Source organism: Lichenostomus cassidix, chromosome 2, assembly GCF_008360975.1.
Source record: "Lichenostomus cassidix isolate B80296 chromosome 2, HeHo_3.0, whole genome shotgun sequence".
Taxonomy (NCBI): domain Eukaryota; kingdom Metazoa; phylum Chordata; class Aves; order Passeriformes; family Meliphagidae; genus Lichenostomus; species Lichenostomus cassidix.
Genome location: NC_139482.1, coordinates 18,839,653 through 18,859,107, shown reverse-complemented (window position 1 = coordinate 18,859,107; position 19,455 = coordinate 18,839,653). Strand labels below are relative to the sequence as shown.

The 19,455-nt window shown below is 37.0% G+C and overlaps 1 protein-coding gene across 1 annotated transcript in view; it reads left to right on the top strand.

The window, feature by feature from the left end:
• The window catches only part of PLXDC2 (plexin domain containing 2), a 247,461-nt gene that overhangs the window by 121,300 nt on the left and 106,706 nt on the right, over positions 1–19,455 (top strand). Inside the window, exons 3-4 of the mRNA XM_085050565.1 lie at positions 12,819–12,965; positions 17,617–17,686. Coding sequence (XP_084906691.1) covers positions 12,819–12,965; positions 17,617–17,686 — 217 coding nt within the window. The remainder of the gene's footprint in view (positions 1–12,818; positions 12,966–17,616; positions 17,687–19,455) is intronic.

The window sequence follows — 19,455 nt, the reverse complement described above, 5'->3', positions numbered from 1 at the left end:
TTGCTTACTTATATCAAGGTCATCTTAACACTTTTACTTGGTCTTGCTGCATTATTCAGCTGGACTGAATGTATTGCCAACTCTGTAAAAAGTATTGTAGCAATAAGCTTGTCAACATTTCCAATATTCTCAATCTAAACTCAAGAAGTGATGGTTACCCTAATAACTCAGGTAGATCTGGAAAGGGAAAAGGCTGGAGGAAAGATTCATTCTCTGTTTCCTTCAAGCTTTGAAGGAGGGGATGGGGAAGGAAAGAAATTAAAAACTAGTTTCCCCATTCCTAAATAAGAGAACTCCTTTGTAATCCTGAGTTCATTTCCACAGGCTTAGCTATGTTGGCACACAAGTAATTTAATTTAACGTATTGATGATAATGAATTTTTATAGCAAGGAAGGAGACAGGGAATTCAGAATTTAACAGAATCTGCCTTTGAATTTTCTTCAAGATAATATTTTACTTTTCCCTATCCTTCATCTCCAGCTTCCTAAAGCATATTCCAGAATGGCTGAACTCATGACTGAAAAGAGCTATGAGCAGAATCAACAGACCTTGTACTTTCTGAATTAATTATTTCAGTCATACATGCCTCAGCCCTTGCTTGCAGGGGTTTGCTGAAAATAGATTCAACTTGTGAAAGCTGAATATTAGTGTATGTGGCTGCAGAGGCTGGGAAGGTCTCTCCTTTCCTAGGCACTTCCTTTCTGACCCTTTTCACCATGTTCACATGGAGTGTCATGAGAGAGGAGACTTTCATCAATTTGGTCATGCAAAAAGCAGATTATGTTCATTTCTACCCATGCAGAGCAAACAGCCTTAGCTAATTTAACAGCACTCAGCAAATTGTGCATAGCTGGTTGGAGCAGGGAGTGAGGGTGAATACATTACCAAGTTGTTAGTGCAGAGGAATTAGGGTAAGTAAGTAAAAAGTTGTCACACTAAGCCACACAATTCCAATTTGGATAGCACTAGTCCTTAGGGATAGATTTTCAAAGCTGTAGGAATTCTGCTGACATTGATGGATTACTTCGTGCCTTTCCAAATCTTTCAAGTTTCTTTGAATGGTTGAGTCTATTATCTGTTGTCCCGAAAGAGTAACAACTTGGCATGTAAACAGGTGGGTACATTGTTTCAGATTTGGTCAGACACTTCCTTTGACTCTGTGTAAATTTAATATTTTCGTGGAAGTCAATGATCTGTCTTCATTGTGGTTGTATGAGTTATACAGACTTTTCAAAGAGAATAACAACAGGGGCCAATTCTCAAAATTTGTATCGAGAGGAGAATCAGAGTTAAGAAAGTTTCATTTGTAAAATGTGCATTTGTCCTTCCAAAAATGCCAGTTAAATGCTTTCAACTGCTGAAGAAAATACTGATGAAACACTTTTAAGAGCTGTAGTATTTCATACACACAATAGAAATAACTAATGGAAATAACATAATTTTTTTTGTTTTGTCTTTCTTCTATTATAACACTGGCATGCATTCATGTGCAGCATGTCTAAATGTTCACAGACCATCAGTAATAAAACAGTAGACTTATTTCTAGAAAACAAAATTGGCAACAGGAGATCTTGGAGAGTGCGCGGCAAACTGCAGTGTGAATAACAAGGAGGAAAAAAAAAAGGAATAGCAAACATATTCCCCAGACCTTTAAGTGGCACAACATTTAACAAAAGTTAGAGCAATGTGACAGGGTTACTGGGGGTTTGTTTCAGGCATTTGTAGTAATCTGCATAATTCTTCACAATTTCCTACTAAAATTTTCTAATAAATCAAAGCACCACTTTCTGAGAATTCTTTCTGTAACCTTAGCAACAAAAGTAGGAAGAGGGAAAAATTGCAGTTGGAAATCCTATCTGTCTGATCTCATATAGGCGGAGCAGTAAAATGTCTTGAGGGATAAAATGCTATGATCTCTCAGTGGTATTCTGCTCCAGTAGAGATAACAAAGCAAGCTGTTTCTCAGGTTCTTCAGGTTCTTCCTGCTCCAGGCAAGGTATGGATGCCTTTCTTCTGGTGTATGAAAAGTGTCTGCCAGTGCAAGAACAGACGTAATCTGGTTCCAAAATGCTACTGCTTAGTTTAGCAATATCCAGGAGTGGGCAAATAATTTGCTTATGTAGGCCAACAACCTGATGGGTGTTCATTTTGGGAGCATAACTTTGGGGGTACAATATTGGCTAGCACAGTGGATTATAGCAAGTTTGATGAGGATGTTTGGAACATCTTCATTCCCTAGTCATAAGCTAGTGCACCCAGTGTCCCTATTTGTCTAGAAAATAAAACTCTCAATTCTTAGATTTGTAATATTAGTGACTATGTAGTTGAAAGAAATAGCAATTCATTTCTGAGAATTTTTTTTCCAGTAAAACTGGAAATAGGACTTTTGATAATATCGTTTAGTCACTAGCAGTGTATACAATGTTGACTTTTCTTATATTGTATGAGGCATATTATTCCATCACCTTGGAAATCAAGGTAATTCATAAATAAACCGCAGAAATTTTGTTTCTTACAAAAACATTCAGTAAAGGGTAGTACACATATATATACTGATCCAATAATGTGTATGAATTTTTACAAAATATTAGACTATTTTGATTGCTAAAAGAGGCTGGAGTCTGTACAAGTGGTTTTCTTTTTTAGTTGTAGCTAATATTGAAATTGTAGGTGAAATTCAGCTCTTCAGTGCATGTGGCATAGACAAGGTATGTGCAAGTTTTTACTAGGGTATGTACTGGTAGGACTAGAGGGAATGGCTTCAAACTGAAAGAAGGCAGGTTTAGATGAGATATTAGGAAGAAAGTCTTTGCCATGAGGATGGTGAGGCACTGGAACAGCTTGGCCAGAGCAATTTGGATGACTCGTCCCTGGAATTGTTCAAGGCCAGGCTGGATAAGGCTCTGAGCAACCTGGTCTAGAGGAAGGTGTTCCTGCTCATGGCTGGGGAATTGGAATGAGATGATCTGTAAGGTCTCTTCCAACACAAACTATTCTATGATTCTGTGATCAGAACTGGTGGAAACTTAAGGTGCAAGTTGCTTACCTGTAGATGTCTGGTACCATTTTAGGCTGTGGCTCTATTGAATGGTCCATTGCCACTCCTGTAGGATAAGGATCAGCTGTAGGTCCTGAATCATATCTGAAATTTTCAGATGGCCCTGGATTCTTCCTGTGCTTAGTCCATTAGATCTCATCCCTGATCAGTACAGGCAATTAAAGTGTGTATTTGGGTTGTTCTAAAGTGGACCTGAATGCGCTGGCAAACCTTCACTGAGAGCATATGAACCACAGTGTGTGGTTCTGATAACAAGTGCTTACAACCCCAGGTCTCAGGTAGACAGCTGCACTGAAGTATCTAACCTGCACACCAATTAACATGCTGCTCATCTACCTATTTGTTCACCTGAGTCTGAAGGGAAATGATATGGGTTTTTTTTTTTGTTTTGCTGTTTTGTTGGGTTTTTTTTCCTGGAGATATACCAACAAATTGCATATTGCCTGTTTTCTGGTCAAGGTGAAAGTGTTGATTCCTCCTCTCTTTTCCCTCTCCATATCTTAGTTGCCACCCCACCATCCTCACCCCAGTAAAAAAAAGATTTATTTGAAACACGAGTAAAATCTCAGGTCTTCATCTTTCACTGTTTTTCACTGTTCAGATGTTTGCCATCACTTCTGTTGCTTGAAATTGTCAAAAGACACCTTTCAAGTCAAAAGTAATTCTGTCGTGCCTTGTGTTTTATCTTCTTAATGTCCTGTATTTAGATGAAAGACAAAAAAAGTAAATAAATTTATGCAACATTGCGCTTTGGATCTATCTACTCTGAAAGAGCAATATAGATTTAGAAGTTATATACGAGAAAAAATAACATCTCTCAAAACTAAAATGATGTGTTAGTTTAATTTTGAAATATTTGCACTCTAGGTTAACTTGAAGACAGTACTTCTCAGAGAAAATGGAGGGAGGATATTATTTAGCATCCTTATCTTCTCTGGGAATTGTGAAGTGCACAGAGTATCCCTCTTGAAAATAACAAGAGTGCAGATTCTGCAGAAATCTTGTTTGGAGTCTGATGTCAGGCTAAGGCAGCGACTTGGACACGCCTGTCTGGGCAATATGTAACTCATCAAGCATCTCAATTAAATATGATGTCTTACAGTTGTGGCACGAGAGTTCTCAGGGGACTTATTTATTTTGTGGAGCATGACTGCAAGATCTGATAAAGAAGCATTTCTCTGTCAAGTCCTTAAGAAATGTGGCTGGTGATAACAGTTTGTTAAAACTGGACATAGTATTTTTTTCAATATTCTTCCATAGACAGTCCTGATTGAAATGCTGTTACAGGTGTATACAGGAAAATACAGGTGAATAAGTCAAATTGCATACTTTTTCCAAACAAAAGAGCAGTAGAAATTGCTACAGACTAACCACTTCCATAATCACTGCCTTTCTCTGTAAGCCACAAATGGTGATTTTGAAATTTTGCATATTGATTAAAGATTTCAGCCAGTCCCATGTTTTAGTAACTAAAGCTTCATGTGTGTTGTATGTGAGAGCTAAACTAGAAAGTGCTGTGGCTACATAAACCGGTTTGTTTGCAATCTGTTTTAAAACCAGTGCTTCCCAGGGAAGCCATGGAGATGCAGTTGGTCCAGTGATGCCCAGGATCTCTGATGGATGTGGTCTGGCTCTGTGCTGACCAGCACACAGCTGGACTGACCAACGCGGCTGTGGCAAAGGCTGGTGCTGTGAGGTGTACATGGGATGTCTCTAAAAGCTTCAAATTAAGCTTTATCCCTACAGGTGAAACGCTACCACATTAATTAACCCATGCTCCTGCCTATATCACCTATGTATTGTTTATGCCTGTTCCTACACTGCCCCACAATTTTGGCTCTAAAACCTGATGGACCCTGAAACACAATACTAATGTATTGTGAATTCTTCACACACAGTGAGCGTGAAGGCAGCTTCCTGCACTGTCCTATGGAAAGCCCTGATCAACTACAAACTATGCCTGCTAATATCAACTTAATGCTTCAGACTGTAGCACTTTCATACCAATTTAGATTTTCTATTTCCCCTCCACATGTGAGGCCTCAAGGCTCTTGGTTGAGTCTTTTGCTGTTTTCTTCTTGTCTCTTTCAATAGGGAAGTGCCAGAGAATAGGAAATAAGGATGACTTCCATCTCCTGCATTTGAATATATAGCGGAAGAATACGTAGGCTACCGAAAGTTTGAAGTTGCTCTAATACCTGGATTGAAAAAAAGAAAAGGGTGTATAATATTAAACTGAATTTATTATGTATTTAGGGGGAGGTGAAAATTGCCCAAGTGTGGCTGTAAGTAGGTCAAAGTAAATATGCTTAGAAACACACTGTTTGTTATATTCCACACAGGAAGTGGATCTTTAAAATACTAAAGTACTAAATCTTTAAAAGCTAACTTGACAAAAATGTAGTCATTTATGGTGTTATCTGTAGTCATAAGCCCCCAAGAATGGAGCTGGTAAGAGATGTGGTCAAACAACCACTAATGCTCTGTAGTCTAGGCCTGGCAGAGTATTTTATGTTTACAAAAAGTCATTTTTGCAGTTTCATTCTCATAAACACTTCAGTCATTTGTACATCTTTAAAAATGAGAATATAAACTCTAAAATCTGTGTGATAATTGCACCAAAATAAAATTTCTGCTAGACATTTTTTTGGTCATTGTATTGAAATGGTTCTTTTTATTTTCTTTTAGGGGAGAGGGTGCTATGGAGCAGTTAATAAAGACTTATTTTCAGAATGTCACTTCTCAGACTTCTGCTCCAGCAAATCAAGAACAAAACTGCATAATAAATATTTCCCTACTGTAATTGGGTTTTGAGTGACTGGTGATTTGGCTTTTTTCTTTTCTTAAGTAAGGCATTGCAGAGATTTTTGCTCTTTTGAAGCTTTTCTCGTATGACAAGACAGTCCAAAGGGCTTTATAAGCCTGCTGTAATGACCCCTAAATAGGCTGACAGTTTTATAGCAGTCCCCAAGAGGGAAGCTTCCTTTCAAAAGCAGCTGAATATCATGGAAAAGGCAGTGACTCCACATTGACTTTTCACAAAGCCAGAAAGACTAAATGGCTTTTTGGATTAATAACAGTTTTATGGCATCCTTCTCCTGCAGAATATCTGTCAGCATGTGAGATTCTCCATTATGGGTGCTGTCAGGAGCTCAGAAAAGTGCAGTTTAAAACCTGGGAGCTTAAGTTGTTACAGAGCTGTGTAAAGCCTTGTGTCTGCATAGGGGAGAGAGATGTGAGCTAAATCCTTTGTTTCATCCCAGCTGATGAAACAGTGACTTCCATACTGGCCCTAGTGAAAACCTGAGTGTGACAACTACTGCACACACACAATAGGACTATTTCAGGGCTCTTCAGAGCACTCTTGTAGCCTCTTCTTGGAGAATACAGTGTGAGATGACGTTTTTAATCCCAATGCACTCAGACACAGAATTTCCTCTGCAGTTAGATTGGGTTCATCTCATTCATTAGTCATTACTTTAGCTTTTGCTAGGGTTTGTGTAATCAACAGTGATATTCACAAGCCTTCTTCAGGTTCTGCTGATGGTTGATGTTGAGTACATATGCTATGCCCATATTGCTATACATATACATATATATATTCCCTTAGATTTTCTCATATCAGATATTAAAAAACAAACAAACAAAAAAAACCCCAAAAACAAAACAAGAAAACAGATTGCAGCTCTGTCACTGTGAAAGCAGCAAGTCACTGTGAAAGCACTTCTCTAAATTGCATGTTTCCTCAGTAGATTCATACAGAACAAAGACTTTTGTTAAGAAATTGAACAGCAGAGAGTTTATCCTTGATGCAGAGCACTTACGAAATTGGTAATTCTGAGCAACTCAGAACGACTGAGCTTCCTAAGCAGCAGCCCCTATATATATCCTCTGTAAGACTTTGATGTTGTAATCCACATGTAGCTTATCTACCCAAATTAGAGCTTTCACATTTTGAGAGGCCAGTTCAAGTTAAGTATTCCTCAGGGTTCTTTGATTATCAGATCCTATGAACCTGTAAATCATAGCATTGCTCTGTTATGACTGTAATTACAGTATTCTGTTAAAATGAGATCTATGGCAGCAGAATGCAAAACATCTCTCTCCCCATTTTCCCTGGCCTTAAATCTTCCCACTAAGACCCCATCTCAGGATAGGTGATTGTTTCTTGTACTGTCTCATCTGTGTGCTAGTGGCTATTATATTAGGGATATTCTCCATGTGTCCTTGCCACCTGCCCCTTTCTCAGTCAGTGTCTGCCTAAAGAAAATGTAAATAAATGAGGAGAATCAGTTGCAATCCCATACACACATGCTTCTCCCACCCAGGTAATGTGGAGTGTGACCATGCATCTCTCCTGTCCCTTCTCAGGGCCCAAAAACGTGCTGTTGAGAAGATGCTTTCCATCACCTGCAGTGCAGAGATAGCTCAGCTCCTACCAAAGTTGTCACCCCTGTTCTTCCCTTTGGGCTGTTTGTAGCTGGTGGAGACTAATAATCTTCAGAAATGTAAAAGCAATTTTCTAGCAAAAGTCTGAAACAATTCAGGGATACCATAAGAGAGTAGTCAGCATTATATGTGATTGGGTAAAAGTACAAATAGTTTTGAGTAAGTATTTGCTGTGTGTGTACAGGGGCATCTTGTTGCTGTCTTATTTAAATAGAAAGGGTGTTCTGGTTCTGCAAAATGGATTTCCAGAACTGCTTTATTCCTTAGGAAAATAATTTTAATTGCTGGCTTATTTACCTTCTCTAAATACCAGAAAAAAGTATTGTTATCTTTGCTTTTTCATTGAATAGTCTGTTTTAAAATATATAGTTAGATGTTTTCTCCTTTTCATTTTAGTCTACAAATGCACCTTTTAGAAAACATAATTCTCTGATTATTTCATAGGATATTAATCTAGAAATGTTTATACTCAGACGTGAAGATGATTTTCTGAAATTAGTAATTGGTGCTGAATTTTCTCAAAACTAACTTTTGGGGCAGCAATTTCAGTTAATTTAAAAATTGACCTAGTCTGTGAGTTTGGCAATATTTGAGCAATTTATTCATATATTTTGTTAAAAAGTCAGACAGGCCTTCCTTTCACAATGATAAAATTAGGTGTCTGTAAACTCTAACACTATATCCTTGAGGGCTCCAGAGTTTTTTCATCATGTTGTCATCTCAATTGAAGTGTGGAAATGCGATTTCAATAAGTAGCATATTTGAAGGGACAACAGTTATCAAATTAAATGCAGTCTTGTCTTCTATTGCATCTGGCAACAACTCACGGCACTTGAAGATGAGGCTCCTTAGATGGGATGACTGATTGATTGATTGATTGATTTTTCATTGATAATGTTACAAACAGTGTTCCAGTACTGGGAGAAAGCAGCCAAAACTTAATCTGCTGAAATATAATGGCCATCTGGTTGGCTGATACAGAATAATTTGCCTTGTGAATGTCTTTTCTCTTTTCTCTTTTCTCTTTTCTCTTTTCTCTTTTCTCTTTTCTCTTTTCTCTTTTCTCTTTTCTCTTTTCTCTTTTCTTTTCTTTTCTTTTCTTTTCTTTTCTTTTCTTTTCTTTTTTCTTTATTTCTTTTCTCTTTTCTTTTCTTTTCTTTTCTTTTCTTTTCTTTTCTTTTCTTTTTTCTTTTCTTTATTTCTTTTCTTTTTTCTTTTCTTTTTTCTTTTCTTTTCTTTATTTCTTCTCTTCTCTCTTCTCTTCTCTTCTCTTCTCTTCTCTTCTCTTCTCTTCTCTTCTCTTCTTCTTTTCTTTATTTCTTTCCTTCTTTCATTTCTTTCTTTCTTTCCTTCTTTCATTTCTTTCTTGCTCCCTTCCTTCCTTTCCTCCTTCCTTCCTTCCTTCCAACTGCAGAGGAAGCAAGACTTTTTCTACAGCATATTATTGTGCAACAGCAGAGCTCATTCCTGGCTCTGCCAGCTGCTTTTCTCTGGTTTAAGTTATTAGTTTTCTTTAATTAGAAATTAGAGCCTTACAGAGAGAGAGAGCTTGAGAGATGCCAGAACTTCTTGTTCAGTAATGTCTGTGGTTTGGATCAAATTGAATCCTGTATTTAAAAACAAAATATTCATGCAGTTGGATTCAACAGGGGCTCTTATTCCTAAATAAATGTTTGATAATATCCTCTGTGTACTAGAGATTTATATTGCTTTTCAATTTCTGTTAAACAAAAAATGTGACAGGAAGAGAATTAAATATAAAAAGTCCCATGTTTACCTATGTGATTGTATCGTTATTGAATCATGGTGCCTTAGTTCATTGAGAGAGAACTTTATTGTTTTATGTTTGTTTTGGTACTATTTTCATGCACATCTTTGTCCCAGTTAATAATTGAAATAATGTCAGAGGCATAATGTAGTTGTTACTTTTAAATGTCACATATAGTTACTTTATGTTATCTTGATTGTGAAAGATCACATCCCACATTGGAAGCCTTAGTCTGTTAAGGGAAAGCACTTACTGATGAAATGAGTTTGGGATGTTTGGACTGTATGTGGGAATATCTGTAATGCAATGTATGGAATGGATGTTAAGTCTTTGAATTTGACAAATATTGAGCAGCAACAATTTAAAGAAGGCTTAATCTTAAATTGTGCTGAGCTTTTAGGAGTAGTGCATGTATTCAGCTTTCCTGAGAAGATTCAGTGGTAGTTGGAGAAGTATGGGAATATATTCAAATTGTCATCTGACAAAATCCCTTGTGAAAACTAAGAAATTAATCTCTGCAATCTACAATAAGATGGCAACTTAGCATCAGGGATTGCCTGAGGTAAAAAATAACTTATTTCCCCATATTATTTATGACAGATATTCTAATAAATATTCCCTTTATACCCACAAAAGTTGCCAAGAGTAATCCTCATAGCTGGTGTAAAGAATATCTGGAAAAATCCTTTCCTTTAAAGCTGTACTGTTTGGTAGAAAAAAGGTGCTATGTACTTCATGTACAAACAGTATTTGGACAGAACTGCACATCTAGAGAACCAGTGGGAGATAGTGCTCATATCCCCCATATACCTGAAAAACAAAGAAAAAAGAAAAGCTTTCTTGAAGTGGTAAAGCTTATGTTCTCTACTTTGTCTGCATATTCTTCCTTTCAGTTACATGCTTTTATGTCATTAATAGATACTCAAAAGTTTGTTTCTCTTCATGATTGTATTTTTACATAATTCTAATTATCAGGAGAACTCTAAATCTATCGCATATAACTATTAAAATTATTTACTTAATTGAGTAGTTTACATGCAAATTCAATATAAATTCTTAAGCATTTTTGCATCTTCCTATGGAGTACCTACTTGTAGGGAATGGAATGTATTATGTAGCAGGTACAATCAACCAAAGCATATAAACAGGTCTGACAGAATGAAAACTCATAGGTATCTAATGATACCAATAAAATCATATTTATGAAAGACTCAAAGAATTTCATTTCCATGGTAATGCAAATTAGAAACTATGAAGGCAGTGACTTGGAACAGAAGCTTGGATCCTAACCTTACTGGGAGCACCCAAGCTGCTCACATCAACTTCAGTAGCTGCATGTGTCTTTTTGTTTCAGATTGTAAATTTACAGATAGGAACAAGAAATATTAGGATGTGTGAGAGAAATAATTAATATAATATTGATAAAATACAGCTGCGTGAAGGCTATGAATATTTTTCAAAGAGAAGAGGAACTCTCTCTTCCTTCTATCGTCCAAGAAGTGATTTTGTTTCCTTCCAGAAGTATCTAAATGTAACTTGAATTTAGTAGACATAAGTAATTTGTCACATAGTGACAAAATCTTGATCTGCAGGCTATAATTTAAGTGTTTGATTTACAAGCTGTATGATGAATCTGCTTTGATGATGGGTCAAGATACCATTTAAAATATTCTTATAGAGCTACCACCTAGGATCAGTGCTAGAGCCTTCTAGTTGTGGAGGTGGGGGCTTAGGTGCTAGAAATTAACTGGAGTAGCTTTATTAGCTATAACAAATGGAAATGCAAAAACTTTGCACAGTTCTGACTACAGTTAAAATATTGCATGTTTATTTGAGACAAACTGTTTTGGTTATTATTTGTTATTTGTCTCTGGAGCTCTTTCCTTGAGACTTTGTATGCCTTAAATGTGGCCATAATTTTCTAAGGAAATTTTGTCAGAATGATAAATTTGACTGGGAATATATATATTTGTTGTCGAAATCTTTTAATTTATAGTACCTCCATTGTATACATGACAGTAAGAACTGTTTCTGATGACCATTAAAGGAGGAAAGATTTTGGTAATGTGGCTGGCTTTTGTCATCTTATTGACAGTATACTTTTAATTATGTTTACTTGTGTGGCTAACCAGAGCTGATGAAGCTGTTAGAAGTTGCTTCACAGTTGTTACTGAGATTTACTGGACATATAAAGTACATCCTGGCATACAAAGTACAGCAGAAGTCACAGAAATTGTGAAGGAGAAAATAACCTGATTATATCTTCAACAGCTGAAGATGCATCAGTAATGGTGTTAATGTAGGGTGAAATCCAGCTGAACCAGGATTTATGGTCAATATGTTTAACACAGGACATGAATGATGTCATCTAGAGTATAAATCCTCGCCAAGTATGTCTCCAGCTCAGGATTATGCCAGTAGGAATAGGTTGTGTCTGATCTGGGTGTGTAGGGAGGGGGTGTCAGATCTGCATGGCAGCATGGCCTGGTGTGACAGAATTCCCTGTGGAGTGGCTGCCAGGATAGAGGAGGTACAGGAACTTCTCCATCAACAGAGTAATTCTAAATTCTACATCCGCCTCTTCTATTTTCTATGGTAGTGTTTCTTTTCTGAGTCTATTTTAGTTTTCAAACTATCGTTGAGGCTTTGGGGTTTTTTGCTTTGTCTCAGGGAGGAAGGAAGGAAGGAACTAAGAAATACAAGCATGTATTACTTTTATAGCATTACTTGTAGCTATTCAGCTGATTGCTGGCAATGCTGTTGATTTAAATATTTTATGGTTGCAAAAGCTTGGTTTGGAAGGAAGACTGGGAATCTGAGATGGGCTTCATTCTTGCCTCATACCACACACTTTTTTCTTTTCTCTTTCTTAGATAGGAAGGTACAGAACTTCACAGTAGTTGACCTTAACAGAAATTTGCTGTGATGGGAGCATAACAGCAACTACTGTAACTTTAAAAACCACAAGAATTAGGAAAATTTCTTCCATAAATATGTATATATTTGTCTCTCTTTGAGGGGCAAATCTACAGTAAACCAAACTTTTGGAGATTCATAATAAAATAGCGTTGAAAGTCTTCAGCTGTTACGAATGTTTTGGATGTTCTTATACAGGATAGTCTAGTGAATTATGTTCAGAAATGTTAGCAACTACAATTTTTTTAAGGTGTTATCTGTGAATAGTGTTCATGGCTTTGTTAGAGTGTGGTCATTATTACAGTAACTGTCCATTTTGCCTCAAAAGCCATCAAACATTTTACCGTACATTTCACTGATGTGGTTAGTACAGAAACTGTATTATTGGGATTTGGGATACTGAACATTATAATCATAATTTAAGATGATTGCATGCTGTAACTGCCTTGTCAACTGCTAGTGGCTAGGAGCAGACATGTCCCTGCAACATATTTACAATTTGTACCTTTTTCATTCCATATTGAGTTTCTTTGAGGAGTAACAGTATTTCAAGGGTGATGTCTGTATAAAACTAAGGCGCATCTTCCATTATAATCTGGTTTTTCTGTGTTTTTTCCCTTTTTCAGGAGGATACAGATCATAATTATTATACATCAAGGACATATGGCCCATATGATTCTACCAGCCGGGATTTGTGGGTCAATATAGACCAAATGGAGAAGGACAAAGTCAAGATTCATGGGATCCTTTCCAATACCCATCGTCAAGCAGCAGTAAGTTATTTTATCATTTTCTTCTGTGACTAACATGGATATTTTCCCCCAGTGACCCACACAGCAGTATTACTAAGTACCATGGCTACTGTTCACAGAGCTGTATCTTTGAATTCTAGTTAAACACTGAAAGTCTTTACACTGTTGGTATGAAATTATTTCAAGTTGCCTTTTTGAACCTTCTATAACAGTTCTTCAGAGATGCCTTTACAGATATGTTTAAAATTTTCCTCTGTTCATAAGGATCACAAACTATCAAACAGTAAACCACTTGTGTGGCTGAAATCAGAGGGAATTTTACTGTTGAGTTCAGTGGTAACAGAACTGGGTTCAGGATGAAATTGATGAAGTTTTAAGTCTCCTATGGAATGTATGTGTTGTGTTTGCACTTCTATTTTATGTGAGGTGTCACTTATTTTTCCTTTTAGGACAAGTGATAAATCTCATGAGAATGTCATATAGTAACAGAAGTGATGTGATCACAATTTTAGGTTATCAGCAAATAAATAAATAAATAACAATCATATTTAACTTATTGTGATCATGCTACTGGTAAAATGGGCATGAAAGCAATGGGCTTACACACTTAAAAATGGAATCAAATATTTTTTGATTTAGAGATTCTTGGTTCTCACCTGTGGCTAGAACCTGCATAAATAGAAGAGCCAATATTAGCATAAGTTACATACAGAAAATTACAGCTCAAGATCTGTGGTTCATGGGGTTCTTGTTTCATCCATTCACCAACTTATCTCCAACAAAAAGTCCTTGGATTTTAACAGCTTAAAACAAAATCTAGTAGTGTCTTACGTAAAAGTTGTACGCTCTTTTAAGATGCGGGTGTGTTTAACAGTTTTCAATCTAAGAGATGGCGCAAGTTTAATTTATATTTTTCTTTGCATATCTGTTATCTCCCTGGCACAAGCCAGGTGACTGCTCAAAGGAATGCAAAAGGCAGCAGAAAGAAATACTGTGGTATTTAAGTCAGAATACAGAAGGCAGAGTGAGGTGATAAATCCAGCACGTGTAACTGACAGGGAGTCCAATTCAGAAAATACATCCTTCATAGTCAAAAGCCTGTAGGCAGTCAGGGAAAATGCAAATGCAGAGGGTTCAGACAGTTATATATCTTTGGGGCAGACTTAATAAAACAGTGTATCAGCTATTTTCTTAAGACAATTTGATTCCAATGAGAAGAGAACCTCAAGGGTACCTAAAAGTGAGAACATCTATTGTCTGTCTTGTCTACTTTGTGTGGGATCCTGGTGCTCTGGGTTGAGAGAAAGAATGGAAATATGCCAGAAGAAGAGGTAATAAATTGATTAAAAATACCTGTAAAAGTTACTACATCTTTTCCTCTTAAATGTAATTTCTGAAGCCTAGGACCTAAGCATTAGTGAAAGTTCTTTGAGAAATTGTAACCTGTGTTTAATGATTACTGAAGAAGAAACTTTCCATGTCTTTGTTGTTGTAAGCACTTTCATTTCCAATTGGATCCCTGAGATTATACAGCTAAAATGTCAGTTCCAAGGGAGACATTTTGTTGAAGTTATTAAACTAGAGGCTAGAACAAGGCAATATTTTTGGTCTGGTGTGAGATCACTGTAGAGGAGCATTGAGCATGGCAGATGGAACCTAGAGGGCTTCAACCCTGGAGGGTTTCTGTCCAAAGCAAGTGGTTAAGACATTTCTTCTGAATGTCAGGTGCCCCTCTACCTTTCTGCCAGCTCTAGCAGAGCAGGCTCTGGTCCCTGTTTAGCACACTGATATCCATCTCTTTTCATGCTTACCCAAACACCTTGGACTGTCAACGTGAGTGGCCACAGCCATGTTTACATACAGTTTTAAAGACCCCTTTTTCAGATTTGTTTTATGTTCCCCCAAAGGATGAAGAAGTACCAGAGAGTCATCCTGTAAGGAAGGCTTTCTACTTTATTCATCTATAATTGATTTTTTGTATGTGTGTGTCCAAGTAAACAATATCCATATATACTACACATCAAAGTCAGTTAACAGAGAGATGTGATCTCTGTAACTATACAGCTGTAGAGTCATGTATTCTGAGATGATACATAACTCAGCAGCAATCTCTTACCTTCTCTCCCACAGAGATAAACTTTGCCATTACTCTTTTTAAAAGACCATTTTGCACATCTTTCTGTGACTCAGTGATCTACATGCTGATAATTTCTAAACATTATTCTCCAATTTTACTGGAGACCAGGAGTTAAATTATTGCATGCTAAGTATTAAGGAATTCATTTGCAATGTCAGGGATTCTTTGAATGCTAAAAATTTTACACTCAATTTGTGTGTTTTACTTCATTTGGAAGTAAATAATTCTAAGAGTTCCCAGAAGCTGTCAGTTGGTTTTGCTTCTACAAGGCAAGTCATAAAGAGAGAGGATCCATGAGATGGTTTGACTTTATAGACAGCATAGTAATTGTTTGTAGAAAGTAGCAAACATATATTAATGGAACAAATAAAATGTCTACCAGTACTGGATTTATATCACTAGGAGTGAGGGTGTTTTTTCAATACATTGCCGCCATCTTCTTAACCATATAATAAAATTTTAGAGGTGGCTTTGATATTCAATGTGTTTAGATTAGATATCTAAGAACTGATTACTCAAACACTGAACTAGAATGCAGGATACCTTATACTTGGGAACTCAGCTCCCTTTTCTTCCATTCTGTCATTTATGTATGGAAAAAACATTTTTATTTCAGTGAGCTGAAAATTCTGATATTCTTTCTAAAGAACACGGTATGCTTTCTAGCATCAAAATAAAAGCATAATTTTAGTGAGTGTTAGAATATTGTGTTTTAAAATATTCCTTAAATCATGTTGGTTTTTTATTATAGTATTATGCTAAACAATTGACTAGTTTAAGAATTTTTACTTTGCTAGAATTTAGGGTATCACTTTTTGACTTAAGTCAATGGGAGATCTATATCTGGCTTGAGTGGGAATGGGATCAAGGTTTTGTTGCAAACATCTTTATACTAATGTTTGTATTATAGCAATGTAGAAGACAGATAAGGGGGCAGAGTTTTTATTTGAAGTAGTTTAATAGTTACTGCATATTCAGAAATTTAAAGCTAACAGGTAAAATAGAGAATGGCGTATAAAGGAAAGAGGGAAAGTTCATCAGAAAATTCCTAGTTTTAACTGAGTCCTTCAAATTTTGTTTGGTAGAGCAAGGACATGATTTAAATGGAGTGCATTCATAGATAGAGCATACACTTCAGCAGTGAAAGCTGTAGAACATGGTAAAAGAATATTCATGTAAGTTAATTCATGTGCTGTCTTTTGCATATGCCATTTTCTATTAGAAATGTTCAGTTGTACATCCATATTTATGTATATACAGGAAAGATCATTAGAACCTACTCAGTCCAATTAACACAATGCAAATGAATTTTGCATTCTAATTAAAAACAAACAAAAATGTGCTAATAAATCCTGTCAAAATTCTGTCCTCCACTTAAATGGAAAGCAAATCTAATTTAAAGTTACTGTAAATCTTCTACTGTTAATTTCATAATAAATAATTATTTAAACATTTATGGTTGTTGTAAATATAACTCTTCCTGAGAGAAGAAGTCCTCATATATAATCTGAAAATAATAAACACTGGACAGAAGTAATGGTAGGGAAAATAAAGACAAAAGAGTACTTTTCTTCTTCCTTCCCCCCCTCCCCCTTTTTTAAAATGTGTGGACCACTGCCCTTTTTTAAGTGGAGTCCTCAAAGGGCAGGGTTGAGGGACAGTCACTAGCAACACATCTTCACATCAATTTTTCCTGTAGTAACTCCTCCCAAATAAGGAATAATGGACTGCATGCTCATTTCATATTTGGTATTTGGACCATTATGGAAGTGATATGTTTTTCACAGGATATTATATTTAAACAAGGAAAAGACCTTGCTGTGATATCAGCACTCCTTTCTGCCATGACTACTAATTTATTCAGAGTTTAACCTTTAACCAGGTAGCACACAAGGTGATAATTATGAGTGGCCACAATAATCAAGGAGCTTTGGGAAAGTAGTGGAATAGATGGAAAAAGGTAAAGCCATAGGCAGAGTCAAAATGAGTTTGAATTTGAATGGTGCTTTATGGTGAGCTTAGTTGAGGAGAAGAGTTCATTCCCCAAATTACAATCCTCTGCTATGAATTCAGCTGATGGAGGATAGAGACCTGTAGATGGATGGAGAAAATACTCTTTTTTAAAGAAGGCTCATGTGGCAGAGGAGCCAAAGTGGCAAGCATCCTGTAAAACACGTGTTGCTAAGGCTTTAGATATTGATGGGTCCTTTTAAGAAAGACATTAAAGCAACATTCTTTTTAAGGAGAAACTCTACAAATCTTTATTAATTTTATTCTTGTGATTGAGTTACAATGTCTGCTCATGTATTTTCTTTTCTGAAGTTTTCTTTTACAAAGATGCACTGCTTTAAGTGTTTAAGTGCTCTACAGAATTCTTTCTGGTTAGCTACTGGCAATTCCAAATTAAGAATAACAAGGCTCCAGTGAAAAATAAAAAGCAATGAAACAGATATTTGAAGTGGATGACTGTTCATCTTTTTTTCTCTTAATGCTCTGCTCAATATTGATTGTATTTTCTGGTGTTATTCATTTCAGAGAGTGAATCTGTCCTTTGATTTTCCATTTTACGGACATTTTCTACGTGAAATTACTGTGGCAACTGGGGGTAAGTGGCTTTCTAACCATTTACTTTGAGTAAGATGAGAAGAGTTTCTTGCAGCTATTTAAAATACCTTTTTCCCCCAACTTGTATGTGTCAAGAGATAAACTGCAGCTTTTATTTAGGAAATTTTCCTTTCCACAAAACGAAAATCACAAACTATCAATATGATGAAAAACCTCCAGCAGTTCAAGTTGAACTGTTATAAACCCATCTGATTGTAAGACTTTACAGCATTAATCCTTTTTCTGTTCAGATATTTCCCCCAGAACTCAGGTGTATGTGTGTGTCGCAGTTGCTGTGAGACAAAACAAGGTGAGAATGCTGTGAGTGCTGGAGCCAAAACAAGGAGGCAGACAGGGGTTTCCTGCATGAGGGGAGAGGATTTCCTGCCCAAAGATAAGAAATGCTGCTAGAAGCGTGTAATGTGTCACCTGTAGGGCAAAGCCATTGCAGTGCATTGTTGTGGTGTTGTATGGCCTGTGAAAATATACCATGGAGTTCCTCTCCTCCTTCCATGAGAGCAATGGGGTGAGAAGGGATGGAGAGCACAGCTGGAGCTCCCAGTCTGGCAGCTCTGGGCACCACTGGTGGCTCATGGTTGGGGTTCTCCCTCCCACTGCTTCTGGCTGCAGCTTTCACTGATCTCCTGTGCTGGGAACAGCCATCAGCTCCTCATGTTCCACTCCCACTCCACCTCCTTGAAAGAAAATTTGATTCTAATGAGATGAGGAAAAGGAGATGACATGGGAGAAAACAAATGAGAAAAAGAAGGAGTAATAATAAAAAAATGAAAACAGCCAGGCAAAAGGCAGCATCATGGAGAGTACACCCACAGGATCTTCTGGTCCTTGAACGTGTCCAGCAAGTTCATGGACTCTGGCTGATGGAGCTCTGCCCAGAGGTGTGACAGGACAAGCAGGCAGAAATAGGAGCCTCCATCATCAGGAGCAATCCTACTCTGTCCCTGGTCAAAGTTTCTCCTTCTCTTGCTATGCCCAGATGGCCAGGATCAGGGAATATCCATGTCCTGCTGGATCCCTGAATGGGGAGGTTATGACTAAAAGATCAGGGTAGAATTGCAGCCAGTGTCTCAACAAGAGTGGGAGCTGGTTTCTGTCATGTTCCCCATCAGGATCTCCATTTTGCTACCAAAGCAGAATACAAGTGATGGACAAAGGTGAATAAAGGCTGATATGAAATTGTTGATTTGCAGTAGAATGATAAAAACAGATGCAGAATTATAAAGGTGACTTCAGTATCAGTTTTCTCTTCTTGATCAGCAATGACATTTTGATGCTGAATTGGATCAGATGAGCCAAGAGCCACTGATTTTGAGACTGATTTCTATTCTGCTTTGCTTTTAGTTTCATTTTGGTGCTTGATCATCAATGCCTAGTTCTGTACTCTTTATTAGAGGAGCTGCATTTGACAGGCTGCCAAAATCAAGTGCTGTGATCTGTGTAGCATGAAAGAATAAGATGGGGTGGATCCTGCACAGCTAAAACAGCAGTGGTGGGGACAGGGTTCAGCCTCTAAACATCCCCTTATCCCTACTGTTGTACTTCATTCCTTAAAAATTCACAAAGTTCACTCTCTCTAAGTAATTCTTTTTGTGTGGTCATTCTGCTGAACCTTCCCGTTTAATGGAAGTCCTGAATTTTTGCTACTTTTACCACATTCACTAATATGCTGCTGTGACCAGTTTCTCCATCAGACCCAAAAGGCTTGGAAGGAAAGTTAATCTCATGAGGTGAACTCTGTAACAGCAATTT